This window comes from Stenella coeruleoalba (assembly GCF_951394435.1).
Source record: "Stenella coeruleoalba genome assembly, chromosome: 9".
Lineage (NCBI taxonomy): Eukaryota > Metazoa > Chordata > Mammalia > Artiodactyla > Delphinidae > Stenella > Stenella coeruleoalba.
In genome coordinates, this window is record NC_137155.1 from 98747978 (window position 1) to 98762851 (window position 14874).

Sequence of the window (14874 nt, forward strand, 5' to 3'; positions counted from 1 at the left end):
CAGTGGGTGGACTTCTGTGGTATAAGTGTTCTCCAGTCTGTGAGTCACCCACCCAGCAGTTATGGGATTTGATTTTACTGTGATTGTGCCCCTCCTGCCGTCTCATTGTGGCTTCTGCTTTGTCTTTGGATGTGGGGTATCTTTTTTGGTGAGTTCCAGTGTCCTCCTGTCGATGATTGTCCAGCAGCTAGTTGTGATTCTGGTGTTCTCGCAAGAGAGAGTGAGAGCACGTCCTTCTACTCCGCCATCTTGGTTCAGGGCTGCATATTATTTCTTAATAATAAATATTGTAACAAACAAGGAGTCTGTTTGAATAAGACATTTTAATTACATCTGGAAACTGTCAACATGTACAAATTTAGTTACAAGAAACTTTTACTGCCATCTGTCAAAATTGTAGTAAGCACACATGTCCTATCTTGGAAATAAAACAACCTATAAAAATTTTTTTTTCGAAATAAGGAATGTCTATGTTGTGAGTAGCACTCCCTTTGATGTGACAACTTGGAACACTTGTAAAAGCAACCCTGAATGACTCTTTTTTATTCTTGTGCTGTTTCTAGCTCCTAAATCTATCATAAATCTGTTCCTTTTTCCACGTCCATTTTCACTGTCACTATTTTCGTTCATGTCCTTGTTTCTAGCTTGGACGATTGCAGTAGCCTCTCGGTGGTCCTGCAGCCTGACTCCATTTCCTCCACGTGCCCAAGCTGCTCTCATCACTCTGACTGCCTGTGGCATTTGCCACTCTCCCTCTGCCTGAGTGTCCTTCCCAGGGAAATTTCTACCTGCCCTTCAAGACTGCGGGGAAGGCTTAAGCTCCCCTGTGTAGCTTCTGCCTCTACTGTGCCTGCTGATCTCCTCCATTAAAGTCCCTGGCACAGTAAAGGGCTGGTTTATGGGTTTGTTGAGAAGTTTGCTTCCCACTCGGTTGTTTCTCCCTCTTGCGGAGTTGACAGCCTTCCTCTTTGCTCCCATGGCCTCCTGAACACGCTTCCATGGCAGCGCATGTACACTTTTCATATCCACAGCTTTAGTCTCTCTTCCCGTCATTTGATTGAGCTCCTTGAGCCAGGGATGTGTCTGGAGAGTCTTTGAGCCTCTGTGTCTGATACAGTGTTGGGTCCTGGTAGCTTCCTCCTTGTTCGCATAACTTGTGCCTTCCAGGAGGAAGTACACATGTTACATATGTACTTTCTGGAAATCCAGTCCCTCTCCCTCCCGCCCCCTTTGAGAGTCTCGGAGGGGAAGGGGAAAGTGGGGTGTCTTACCTGCAGAGTCCTTGTAAGAGCCACCTGGGGAGGGCTTTTGCTGCCCTTGTCATTACCCACACAGCCACTAGGGGGCAGGAAAGCCCCATCCTTCCCCAGATCCGGGCCTAACCAGAATCAGCCGCCTTCCCCACAGAAGTCCGTTCTCCAAAAGCTGATGTGCTGAGGGTCATTTTGCAAAATCGTTGACTCAGCGAATCATCACCTGCTGACTCATCGAAGAGTTACCTGAGGCTTTGGTTTTATTCAGAGTGCTCCCCAAAGCTTCATATTTCATCTAAGAAAGAGGGAGCTTTTCTTGATCTCAGTTTACTGTGTTCTCTGTTTTGGGGATATGGTATCCCGCCAGGCCTGTGACCCTGGCTTCACCTGACCTCCACTTCTGGGAGTGACACAGCTGGGATGACTGACTGGCCATGTGGCTTCTGTCTGATGGCTGTTTTTTTAAATTAATTAATATTAATTAATTTTTTTGGGCTGTGTTGGGTCTTCGTTTCTGTGCGAGGGCTTTCTCTAGTTGTGGTGAGCGGGGGCCACTCTTCATCGCAGTGCGCGGGCCTCTCACTATCGCGGCCTCTCTTGTTGCGGAGCACAGGCTCCAGACGTGCAGGCTCAGTAGTTGTGGCTCACGGGCCTAGTTGCTCCGCGGCACGTGAGATCTTCCTGGACCAGGGCTCGAACCCGTGTTCCCTGAATCGGCAGGCAGATTCTCAACCACTGCGCCACCCCGGGAAGCCCCTGTCTGATGGTTTTGATGTGTTGATCTTATGTGAATTGATCTAGTGCCCCAGGGAGGGTGGGGAATTCTTCCTGGACCTGGTCCTCCTTACTAAGAGGGTGGGGGCATGGGAGACCTCTTTTGGTTTCCCCTCCAAGGTGTAGCCGTGTCACCCCAGCCCTTGGTAGCGGTGGCAGCAGACTGAACTTGAAGACCAGAGGGGAGGGGGACCCCCAGGAGACACGGCAGCCCCTCAAAGCCCAGTCCAGCCCCCACTGCTCCTCCTTCCATGGGGTCTCTGGAAGGCTCAGCCCCACGTCAGACCATTCATAGACCCAGCCTGGAGTGACAGTGTGAGCTCAAGGGCCTCTGCACCGTGATTGAAAGTCCTCTCACACGGAGGACATTAAGCTAAGTGAAAAAAGCCAGTCACGTAGGACAAATACTGTCTGATTCCAGTCACAGGAAGTATCTAAATCATAGACACAGAAAGTAGACGGTGGTTACCAGGGGCTGGGGAGGGGGGAGCAGTATTGGCATCTAATGGGCCGGAGCTCCAGGCTGTGGGATGGAATCGTTCTGGAACTCTCTCGGCACGATGTCGAGAAGGCACCTGAAGCTGCTGAGCCGTACCTTTAAAGACGGCTCAGATGGGCAATGTTACATGTGTGGTTGTCTTTTCTTTAGCACAATAAAATAAAATAAAGTCTTTTTCTGTGTTTCACTTCCTTCTCTAGAAGGAAGCTTTGAACGCTTACGGCTCACAATAGGGTTTCGTTTTATGAACTCTTGGAAAGCATCAACGTTCTAGCATTTCAAATGTTTGTCTAGCTCCGGGAAAGAACACTTTCTCCTGGGAAGCAGCGTTTGTCCGAGGCCCCGAGTTTATCCGGAGGGGGCGTTCGGGGAGAGACCTCTGGAAGGCAGGAGAGGAGCTGTTACAGGAAGCTGTACGGGCTGCTGCAGGGCAGACGGAGGGCGAGGAGTTGGTGGGAGAAGGTAAACTATGTCTTTCGGTTTTCACCCCAATCTCGGGAAAGGGCAGGGCTGAGCGGTGAAGGCTGGGACCTGCTGGGGCAGAAACACCTGCTCCGGGCTCCGGGCCCTCCCCCCACCGCCAGCTCGCGCAAAGCCTTGAAAGGCCCCCGATTGTTTTCCGCACGGCCGCCTGTGTCGGCACAGCGATCCTTCTCGAGGGACACTTCCGAAGCTCGGCTGGGGCTCAGCCCGGGTCCCCTCAACCCCAGCGGAGCCTCCGCCCTCCACCTCGCACCAGCCTTTGACCGCGCCGGGTAGATGGGCGCGGTCCCTTCCTGGCTCCGACGGCCGTGACCCGGACGTTCTCGCCCTGTGATCTGTCATCACTTCTGAACTTCCCCTCCGACTGCATTGGACACCTATTTCTAAAAACTTCTTCCTCCTCAGAAACACTGTGTCAGGAAGATCCTGACCCTGCGAAGCTGGTCCAGACCCTGCTTTCCTCTCCCCGCGCCGCTGCTCCATCCTCTGAGGGGATAGAGTAGCCGCTTCGCCCAGCCGAGCGACGCAGAGACGGAGGCACGCGGAACCTGGAGGTTCTGAGACTGTGACAGCTCAGGGGACAGGACCGAGGTACGTGTGTGCGTGGTGGCGGTTTCTGTGCTGGACACGTGAACATGAGGATGGGAAAGGCGGCCGACGCAGGGAGGGGAGACAGCCACCTGGAAGGCTTGATTTCAGGGGCTCTGGGGTGTTCTTCCCGCCCCTTCGCAGGTCTCCCCAACCTGGGGGGGGGGGACACAGAGGTCACCCCCCTCCCCGGGGAGTCGTGTCTGTGCGCAGCCTTCCTAGGAAGAGGCGGGTCTGGGAGGGGGCTGCTCGCCCCACCCAGGGCTGAGATGAAGGCCTGGAAGAAAAAGGGGGGTAGGTCCGCTCCTCCGGCATCCCCTGACTTCACGACTGTGACACAAAGCAAACTCCCCCCCTCACCCCGGGGAAGTCAGCAGCAGCTGCCTGCCTCCTTGAGCAGAAGCGGGCAGGGAAGCTGGCCGTTTGGACACTGATTTTCCACATTCACTCTCGCGATATTTCCCAACCCTTGCACAATCAGGATTCCATTAACTGATCATTGAAAGTGGTCAGTGTTTGCCAAAAACACTCTTTCTGATTTCATCTAAATTTAAGCCTCCTGGGCTTTCACCCATGAACTCTCTTCCTTCCTCCTGCCGGGCTGGGACTGAGTTCTCTCCAGGCCGGGCTCCGGAAGCTTCTCTGACCACCTTTTTCTGTGCACCTGAACTGCCCCTGACGTTGGACGAATCCCTACATCACTGGAAGCTTTGCTTGGGTGCCTGAAGCCTTGTCCCCCTTGGGCTCTATCCTGGGAAGAAGGTGGAGGCTGCCTTAGAGTCTCACAAGAGTTCTGGAGAAAGCTTTCTTTCTTTCATTTTTTGAAGTTTTTAAAAAATTCTTGAATTTTATTTTATTTATTTTTTTATACAGCAGGTTCTTATTAGTTACCTATTTTATACGTATTAGTGTATATATGTCAATCCCAATCTCCCAATTCATCCCACCACCACACCCTTCCCCGCTTTGTGTCCATACATTCGTTCTCTACATCTGTGTCTCTATTTCTGCCCTGCAAACCGGTTCATCTGTACCATTTTTCTAGATTCCACATATATGCGTTAATATACGATATTTGTTTTTCTCTTTCTGACTTACTTCACTCTGGATGACAGTCTCTAGGTCCATCCACGTCTCTACAAATGACCCAATTTCATTCCTTTTTATGGCTGAGTAATATTCCGTTGTATATATGTACCACATCTTCTTTATCCGTTCGTCTGTCGATGGGCATTTAGGTTGCATCCATGACCTGGCTATTGAAAATAGTGCTTCAATGAACATTGGGGTGCATGTCTTTTTGAATTATGGTCTTCTCTGTGTATATGCCCAGTAGTGGGATTGCTATGTCATATGGTAATTCTTTTTTTTTTCTTTTTTTTGCGGTACGCGGGCCTCTCACTGCTGTGGCCTTTCCCGTTGCGGAGCACAGGCTCCGGACGCGCAGTCTCAGCGGCCATGGCTCACGGGCCCAGCCGCTCCGCGGCATGTGGGATCTTCCCGGACCGGGGCACAAACCCGTGTCCCCTGCATCAGCAGGCGGACTCTCAACCACTGTGCCACGAGGGAAGCCCAGAAGGTACTTTCTTGTTGTTCCTCTATCCACTCTGTTTGTGAGTTGAACATTGTTGTGTTGCTTTTTGTCCCAACAGAACCAGTGGAAACCTGTGTCAGGAGAGAGAGCCAGAGCCAGACTGCTCCATGTCGGAACTGAGGCTTCTTCTTTTAGGGAAACATGGCGCAGGGAAAAGTGCCACAGGAAACACCATTCTGGGCAAAGCTGTGTTCAAGTCCAGGTTCAGTGAGCAGATGGTGACTAAAACGTGCCAGAGAGAGAGTGGGGCCACGCAGGGGAGGGAGGTTGTGGTCATCGACACCCCTGACCTTTTCTCCTCAATAGCTTGTGCCAATGACAAGGGAGGCTACATTGAACGCTGCCTGGAGCTCTCAGCTCCCAGCCTCGACGCCTTGCTTCTGGTAATTCCCATCGGCCATTATAAGGAGGAGGACAGAGAAACAATCAAGGGCATCCAGAAGGTGTTTGGAGCTAAAGCCAGGAAGCACGTCATTATAGTCTTTACTTGGAAGGACGATTTGATGGATGGCTTGCTGGAAGATTACATTGAAAGTGACGAGTCTGTTAGGGACTTGGTTCAAAACTGTGGCGGCCGATACTGCGCTTTCAACAACAAGGCAAGTGAGAATGAGCGGGACGCCCAGGTGAAGGACCTCCTCTGCAAGGTCCAGTGTTTGGTGGATGAGAACCAAGGACCATACTGGGTGAACTTCAGAAATGAAGACAGTGGATTCCAGGTGAGGATTCTTGTGAAGGTCTCCAAGGGTCTCTGTTGTTAGAGCTAGCGGGATAAAGGCACAAATAAGTGAAATGTTGCAGAGGCTCTGTTTAAAGGGATATTTATCTGTAAACTGGAAAGATGAGGCTACTTTGAGTATTATACTTTATTGGCAAATTAATGGATATATTTAAGAGCTTATCTGACTTTACCCCTCATAGTATCAGACACATAAATGACTCATTAGACCCTCTCTTCCCTTGGCTTCAGTAAAACTATCCTCTTCTTGTTTCTTCGTCCTCACTTGCTACTCCAGAGAGTGCTGAGTCCTCCTCTAATGACCCGACAGCTGGCATCTTCAGGGCTTTGTTCTCGCCCTTCCTCCCTTCTCTATACTTGTGTCCTCAGGTGATTCCACATTTTTACAGCTTTGAGCTTCATCTGTTGCGAACAGTTTCCAAATTAGTAACTCCAGTCCAGGTCTTTCCTCTTGAGTTCTGACTCCTTTGTCCATCCAATTGCTATCTGACATCGCTCTCTTAAAGAATCTCAGGGTTAACACGTCCAGACTTTTGTTTTTCCCTCTTGAATCTCTGAGACTTCAGTTTTCCTCTCAGCTCTGTCAATGGCTGTCCTGCCCATCATGCTGTTCAAACCTAAGCCCAGATGTCAGTTTTGATACCACGGCCAGCTTGCATCTGACTTCCAGGAGATCATCGTCTTGTGTGATTAAGGCACCTGGAATCCGCCTGCTTCTCTCTGTCTCCACTACCACCATCTGGTCCAGGGCAACCTCTTTTCTTGCCTGTACTATTTTACACATATTTGCATAACAATCTCCCCCTCACTTATTCTTGTGCCTTACCCTCCCCACCCCCATCCATTTCACACACAATAGCCAGATTGATATTTTAGTTGATTTTAAAACTTCTGATTTCATGCCAATTTAAATGTTGGGAGTGAGGCTTCCCCAGGCAGGTGAAGGGGATGTTAATTATGTGTTTAGCTCTTCATCCTTCATTGTCTCCATTTGCCCATGTGGATGGGGAACGTTCCAAATTTTACTGGATCTCACGTTTGAAGAAGCTTCATCTCTATAGTGGGGGTGCAGTAAGGGAAGAAGACATTGGAGATACATGGGGAGCTTGATTTCCAATCTCCTCCCTTCCCCTGTCCCTCAAATGCACCGCACGTCCATCATTTGACTAGTTTCTTCTTCCAGGGAGTCCAGAAGCTTTTCTTAAGCGTCTGGATTTTCTCCAGGAATAGCAGGAACTCTGGGAGACACTGGAAAGAATTACTGTTACTATTGGCGGCTGCGGAGAAGTAAAGTTAGAAAGTGCTTCAGGAACGATGCCTGGGTTAGATGGCATTTGTGGGGCTCCTCTGAGTGAGAACAAAACCCACCTTCTTACTCCTGGGAAATCCGTTGCAGCAGCAGCGGGGTCTCAAGGTCAGCTTCATCATGGACAGGACTACACGTGCCAGCAGCGACCATGACCATGACCATGACCATGACGTTCATTTGACCACATCCTAATCATCGAATTACTCTGAATTATATACTCGTGTCTCCGTTCCTTTACTTTGTGAAAAGCTGAGATTTTAGGTCTGTGTGCATCATATTCCTCTTTATTTTCTTTCTAGGATTGTGTGAATGAAGCTACGTCTCAGAGGGAGGACCGTCCACATGGTAAGATAATTCTTAAAAAACTGTGAAGCTCGTATCTGTATTCTTTTGAATGCATCATGCATCAAAATGAAGTGGAAAAATTATCTAGATAAGTCAGAACAAAAATGCACCCTGGAGCCCTGGCTCAGGTTGGTGCCCACAGTCTGTCTCCCAGGGAACTGCTAACACCTGTGAGTAGGTGTGGCACCCGTGCGGGTGTCCCCGGCCTTCCCTGAAATGTTACAGAGCTGGGCTTGTCCCTTGCAGCTTCTTTCCTGACTCAGCCTCTTCTCCCCAGCCTGGGACCCAGCACTACCCAATTTTGGACTCCTACCGGGAGGCAGAAATCACTTCTTCATGGATAACACTAAACAGAATAACACCTGCAGAATTCAGTGATGGAGCTCAGTATCTGTGTGATGACTGCCGTTAATGGTGTATCATGCACACTGCACACGTCAATAGACTTAGATCTACCTTGTTCTGTTCGGTGGACGTAACGTGGTCCATGGTACGCGCATACGTGACAGATTCACCCATCTCTTTGTTGTTGGACTTTCGGGTTATTTCCGGGCCAGCTCTGTGCAAGAACTGAATATTTCGTAGTGAATAAGGTAGATGAGATCTCTGTCCTTGTAGGACTTCCCAAAATAATAATTAAAATTTTAATGATAATTATTGCAACTGACATTATATGCTGGGATATATATATATATACATATAGAGAATATAAATTATTCAATCCTAGTAGCATATAATATATAATCCCCATAACCTCACAATATAGCCCTTAATAACAATCCTATAAAGACGGTGTTATTTTCGTTTTACAGTTGAGTAAATTTAGCCAGAAACACGTGAACTTAGACAGCAGTAGGGAGTTAAAATTCTGTGGATGCCCGTCAGCCAAGACCCCCAGGAATATTCCTGTTACTGAACAAAACTGGGTGGAATGACTTGTGGCAGTGAGGGAACATAGCACATCATGGGGACCAAGGAGCATCTCAGAATGAGGGTGTTGGCGAAGACTTTTTATAGGATGTGGGCTTGTGTGAAGTGATTTGGGGGGAAGTAGAAACCCTCCCAAGGCAGCATAACACGGACATGGTGTCACTAGCATTTCAGCTGCTTTCTTTAAATGCCGTGTTCTTTCCCCTTCCCAGACTTGGGGCTCAGACGCTGAGTATCATCCGCTCTGATAGCGCCCTGGGTGATACAGACTCGGTGACTGTCCTCGTAACTGTGGGCTCCGCCATGTGCCCAGTGGGTCTGGTATTGACTTGGGATCATGGGAGAAGTGGTGGGGACAGTGTACGTGTGGAGAGACAGTTTTGTGCTGCAGGTTATTACAGTAATTTACTGAGGTATAATTTACATTGAGTGAGATGCACAAATCTTACGTGTACAACTCAAGGGTTGTTTACGTATCTACACATATGTGGCGTCATCTAGATAAAGATAGAGGGCATTTCCATCACCTTAGAAGTTCTTACTGTCCCTCTCCAAAGGGAACCGCTCTCCAGGCTGCTATCAGCATGGATTAATTTTGTGTGTTCTTCAACCTCAGATAATGACCTCATTGTAGCATGTGGTTTTGTGTCTGGGTCCTTTCACTTAGCATGTTTTGGCAATCCATCCAGGCTGCATGTCAGTACATCACTTTTTTGTTAACTTGCCGAGTTGTATTCTATTTTATGAACATACCCCTGAGATGCATTTTTTTATTTAAGTTTTAAAAAATTGAATTATTATTTTTTTATTTGGATTGGCCACCCTTCACGGCATGTGGGACTCCCGGTTCCCTGACCAGGGATTGAACCCGTGCCCCCCTGCAGTGGAAGCACAGAGTCCCAACCACTGGACCACCGGGGAAGCCCCCCACTACGATGCATTTTAAACTCATTCTCCCCAGTTCTGCCTTAGCCCATGAGCTTCACACCCCAGTAGTTAACTTCTGCAGCAAAATAAGAGAGATCCTGACGCTCATGACCAGTGAAGGCCAAGTTCAACATTTTCATGTTCCTGGGAAATCTGAAGCCCTTTACACCTCTCTTAAGTTGTTCATGGCCCTTTTCATGGCTTTCACTTTGATGGGTAGCTTCTGACTGGGTCTAGAGTTCTACTGGTTCAGAGGACCACTGCCATTCTCTATAAAATCTGACAAGAGATTTCTAAAATCTCAAAAGAGATATATGAGAAATCCTAAAACCCATCCACATCTCTGTATTCAAGTGTAAGAAGAGACTCTGAATCTGTCCTTTTGTCCCAGGGCCAGGGGCGGAGCATCACCAGGCTACAGGATGTGAGCCGAACCACGAGCTGTCAGCACTGAAGGTCCTGCTCGTGGGGAAGCGTGGTGTGGGAAAAAGCACAGCCGGAAACAGCCTTCTGGGGAGGCGGGTCTTTGAGACCCAATACAGCGAAAAGCCAGTAACCCAGAGGTGTAACTCCGAGAGCAGAACCTGGAGAGGGAGGAAAGTTTTGATCATTGACACTCCAGACCTCTCATCTGCAAAGGATGTTGAACAAGACCTTTGGAACAACACCTTTCCAGGTCCCCATGCCTTCCTGCTGGTGACCCCACTGGGCTCTTTCAATGAGAGAGATCTCATGGTGCTGAGTACCATCCACAGAATTTTTGGAGATAAAGTCACTCAGTACATGATTGTTCTCCTCACCAGGAAGGAAGATCTAGGGAATCAGGATCTAGATACGTTCTTAAAAACCAGAGCTGAACGTCTCTACGAGCTCATCGAGGAATGCAAAAACCGATGCAGCATCTTCAACTATAGAGCAACGGGAGAACAGGAACAGTGCCAGGTGGACGAGCTCCTGCAAAACATTGTGAGCGTGGTGCAGCAGCATGGGGGCAAGCCGTGCACCTTCAGGGGGAAAGGTAAACGCTGTCTAGAAAACCTTTTCTGCATACTTAAAAATAGATATAAATGTGCAGGAACTTTGTTTTCTGAAGGGCATCGCGGAGGCCCAAAGGACAGGTCTCTTCTGTTAGCCGACTCTTTCTCCTTTCTGTCTCAAATTTTACTAAATGTATGTACCTGTGCGTGCACTGTCCTGACCTGGTCTATAATCTTCTCCTGACTTTTCTCCCATCTCTTCAACTGGGTGGTGAGCATCTTGAGGGAAGGAGTTGGCCTTTTCCGGTCTCTTGTCTTCCCCACAGCGTATCTGTTGCCCGGGGCTTAGCGCTCAGTGGTGGTGCTGAGACAGTCCTGGTTCCTTGGTTTTACCCTTCCCTTCTTCCTCCCCTTCCCCCACCCCCTGCCTCTTCCTTTCCTCCCTGCCCTCCGCCTTTCTTGACCTCTTTGTTTACTCTCTTGGTTCTTTACTCTTCCCTCTGTTGGAGAAGGGGGGCTGTTTTGACTGGACAAGGACAGGGAGCCTGAATCCTCATGATGGTCATGCCCCACGTGGCACTAGGTGGGCTTTATTAGTCCAGCCACACTGCCTTACCTACGGCTTAAGCAGAAGCCCCCTTGTAGTCCACTCAGTGCTACAAATTCTATTGACCTGAGCTGAGATTCTTCCCATTCTACTCATCCCGTTCTCTTCTGCTTCAAAGATCCTCACCTGGGAAGAACATCAGACCAAAAGGGGCGTATCTGTTTGTTGTGCCCTTTCACATTCTTAATGGGGAGCCGGGTGCTGGGCAGCCTCCTAAAAGCACAGACATGTGGGAAAGTCGGGAGGGGCTGTGTGGAGGAAGCACGATTTGAAACAGGCTTTGGAGAATGGGTAGAGTTTGCATGGCTGAGTACAGCGCTCCAGAGAGTACACTAGCAACTGGAAGCAAGGAGGCAGAACTGAGCGTCTACTTGTGAGAGGACAAAGGGGCGTGGTCTTGATGGAGATGAGGGCTCACACCTCTGGATGTGGGATGGGGAGTTTAGACCAGATTGCAGAGGGGGTGAGAACCACACTGTCCGAGGGCATGGAAGAGGGACTTAATCCTGTATGTTTAACTATGAGATTGTGGGTTCAGGATAAGCAATTGAGTAATTTCTCCCAGAAGGAAGAACGTGGGATGGGCTTTCCTCTCTCTTCGTTTTGAGGCAGGTATCAGTAACTTGGTAAAAACTCACAATCGAGAACTGTGAGACCTGAATGGAAGAGAGAGATCACAGTACAAGTGCAAAGTCATAAGGAAAACCCCAGTAATACAAATTGCAAGATCTTTCTGCATCTATCATCTCATTTATAGGGAAATTTTTTTTTTTTTTTTTTTTTTTTGCGGTACGCGGGCCTCTCACCGTTGTGGCCTCTCCCGTTGCGGAGCACAGGCTCCGGACGCGCAGGCTCAGCGGCCATGGCTCACGGGCCCAGCCGCTCCGTGGCACGTGGGATCCTCCCGGACCGGGGCACGAACCCGCGTCCCCTGCATCGGCAGGCGGACTCTCAACCACTGCGCCACCAGGGAAGCCCCAGACTGTGTAATTGTGACAGGCTGTGCCAGTGCTTGGGGGTGGAACTTTCTGAGCGTCCTCTGCTGTAATTAACGGCAGTAGTCTTGAGATGAAAGTTGTAGCCAGATCAGCCCATGGTCACGAATCTTTCCTGCTTTCTCTTCTGCAGAGTACCTGCGCATTATCCTCGTGGGGAGGAGCGGAACTGGGAAGAGTGCCAGTGGGAACACCATCCTCGGGAGGCCGGAGTTCCTATCTCAGCTGGGAGCACAGCTGGTCACCAAGACATGCCAGAGCGGCTGGAGGGTGTGGGATGGGCAGGATGTTGTGGTTGTGGACACTCCCCTGCCCTGCCTGGTGTCTGGAGCTGAAGGGGATCCATCCCAGGTCGATGAGGAGGTCAAACGCTGTTTGTCCTACTATAAAGAAGGGAGTACGGTTCTGCTCCTGGTATTACAGCTAGGACGGATCACGCGAGAGGACAAAAAGGCAGTGGCGGAATTAAAGACCATCTTTGGAGAGGAAGTTATGAAATACACGATTGTGCTGTTTACCCGGAAGGAAGACTTAGGGACTGGGAAGCTTGAAGATTATGTCAAAAACACAGATAACAGATATCTTAGGGACATAACTGAAAAATGTAAGGGGAGATATTGTGCTTTTAATAACAGAGAAACTGGCCAAGCCAGGGAAGAGCAGGCAAGAGAGCTTTTGTCAGAGGTTACTAACCTGATAAAGTGCCGTGGAGAGCATGAATATCGCCATCCATGGGGGAATGTAGGCAAAACAATGAAAAATTTTCAGCCCCTAAAATTACTGAATAATTTTAAAAGTACATTACTATAAAATTACTAAATAACTTAAAGGGTAAGTTAGTGTAGGAAGCCCCACATTACTAAATAATTTAAAAGGTAAGTTGCTATAGCAAGCTGAAATGCCTGAGGTCTCTTTAAGTTAGAGATACCCTCAGGCTACAAGCATGGCGGGCGGTGGGGGGTGGGGGGGGGTGGGGGGCAATGGTAGGACTGGTGGGATGGGAAGAGGGTCCATGACTTTGAGGGCTTGAGAGGTGAATGCACATCGCACTGTGGTGCTTCAGCTCTTTGTAGGTAAATAAATTGTCAGGCTGGGGCTGGTAGTAGGGGATAATAAAGGAGAAAGAAAAAATAAGGTGGGAAAATCTGAGCAAGGGCTTCAGAGATTAATTAGGCTGATATTAAGGATCAGAATCAAGTCACAAGAATCACTTCATCTGTGTAGACAGATCAGAGTCAGGACAGACACTGGGACTGAGGCCAAGGCCAGCCTGGGGTCAGAATACAGAGAGTCACACAAGAACCAGAGGATTTAGATACATGAAGGTAAGACAATGTCCAGTCAACTCCTGGGTGTGGCAGAATGGAGAAGCTGGACTCCTGTGGGCCTCTCTGATGCCCAGCACTGCTTGCCAGGTGCCCTGAGCTCTCCATCTCCACCGCGGCAGCACTCAGGGCCTTCCTTTCTTCACATGATGGCTACTCCTTACTTCTTTCCCCAGTCCAAGCTGGAATGGAAAGTGGGACCTAGTCTACCTTCCTTTGCTGTCCCTGAGGAAATGAACAGGAGTCTGTGAAGTATCAAAAGATTTTATTGCCAATCATTCACAGTGAAATAGACTAGAACAAAAATTAGAAGCATGGTAAAATTGCCAAGATTAGACGATCTTGCAAAAATTTAAAATTCTAAGTAAAATTCTAGATTTCCTCTAGAAAAAGTTATTGAGAACTCCTTTATACTTCTCTCTCTCTTTCCCTTTCTTTTTCCCTCTCTACCCCACCCTCCTTGTCCCTGAGGCTTAGGAATTAGGTTAAAACTCAAAGAGGGGCTTCCCTGGTGGTGCAGTGGTTGGGAGTCTGCCTGCCGATGCAGGGGACACGGGTTCGTGCCCCAGCCCGGGAGGATCCCACATGCCGCAGGGCGGCTGGGCCCGTGAACCATGGCCGCTGGGCCTGCGCATCCGGAGCCTGTGCTCCGCAACGGGAGAGGCCGCAACAGTGAGAGGCCCGCGTACCGCTAAAAAAAAAAACCAAAAAATCCCAAAAAACTCCAAGAGGTCAAATAATAATGGCTTAAACACATTAGGGGTTTATAGTGTCTTACATTAAGAAGTCCAGGACTAGGCAGTCTGAGACCAGTGTGGCATCAACGTTCCAGCTTCCTTCTGCCTTTCTGCCCCCACCCATCGGCATGCAGCCTCCATACTTAAGGTTGCTTCTTACGGTTCCAAGATGGTGGCGTCCTACTCACGGCTAAGCAGGTTATATTGAGAGCTGCCTGGTGTGGGTGACATGTGAGAACTATGGAGTCTTCTCCCAGTTAGATGTAAGGTCAGATGTTTTCAATATTAACCGCTTTACACATGCTTTGAGGACATGATCTATGTCATCATCTGCTTTTTAAAAATTTCAAAGTATCAGGTTACCTCAAGATTAACCCATTTATAAGAGCATGGACTGTCACCATTAATACTTTTGTACTCTGCATAACCCTTAATATGACAGATTCTGGTAAGTGTGTATAAATATATTCAGTTGAGTGAAATAATAAAGATGAATTATATTATGAATTCACCTCCTCCTTCTGATTTCTATTTTTCTGACTTGGGGGAAGAGCATGCTTCCATGGAGAGGAAATGAAAATGTTTAAATCCCTTGACTCTGGTGAAGTTTTTGCATCTTTGATGCCTGAAGACCTTTAAACTGGGTGACAGTCACTTCACTAGGCCTCTGCCAGTTCAGGAATCTTCTACTCTGAGCATGTCATTACAGCAAGGACAAACAGATGTAACCAGTGTTGGAGCCAGGTACCTGGGAAGAATGAAGTCTAGAAGACATTCTGTGCCTCTTCCCAG

General features: G+C 48.7%; 1 protein-coding gene across 3 annotated transcripts; it reads left to right on the top strand.

The window, feature by feature from the left end:
• Positions 1-2879: 2879 nt before the first annotated feature.
• GIMAP8 (GTPase, IMAP family member 8) lies at positions 2880-12907 on the top strand. Of its 3 annotated transcripts, XM_079932403.1 has the most exons (6): positions 2880-2988; positions 3415-3600; positions 5250-5910; positions 7539-7584; positions 9833-10459; positions 12154-12907. In XM_079932403.1, exons 3-6 carry the CDS (start codon positions 5299-5301, stop codon positions 12828-12830), a joined length of 1962 nt encoding a protein of 653 aa, XP_079788529.1. In that variant the 5' UTR covers positions 2880-2988; positions 3415-3600; positions 5250-5298; the 3' UTR covers positions 12831-12907. The 3 variants fall into 3 exon arrangements, with proteins under 3 accessions (XP_079788529.1, XP_079788528.1, XP_079788530.1); XM_079932402.1 differs by lacking the exon at positions 2880-2988 and having other exon boundaries at positions 3176-3600; XM_079932404.1 differs by lacking the exons at positions 2880-2988; positions 3415-3600 and having other exon boundaries at positions 4952-5910.
• Positions 12908-14874: the final 1967 nt, after the last annotated feature.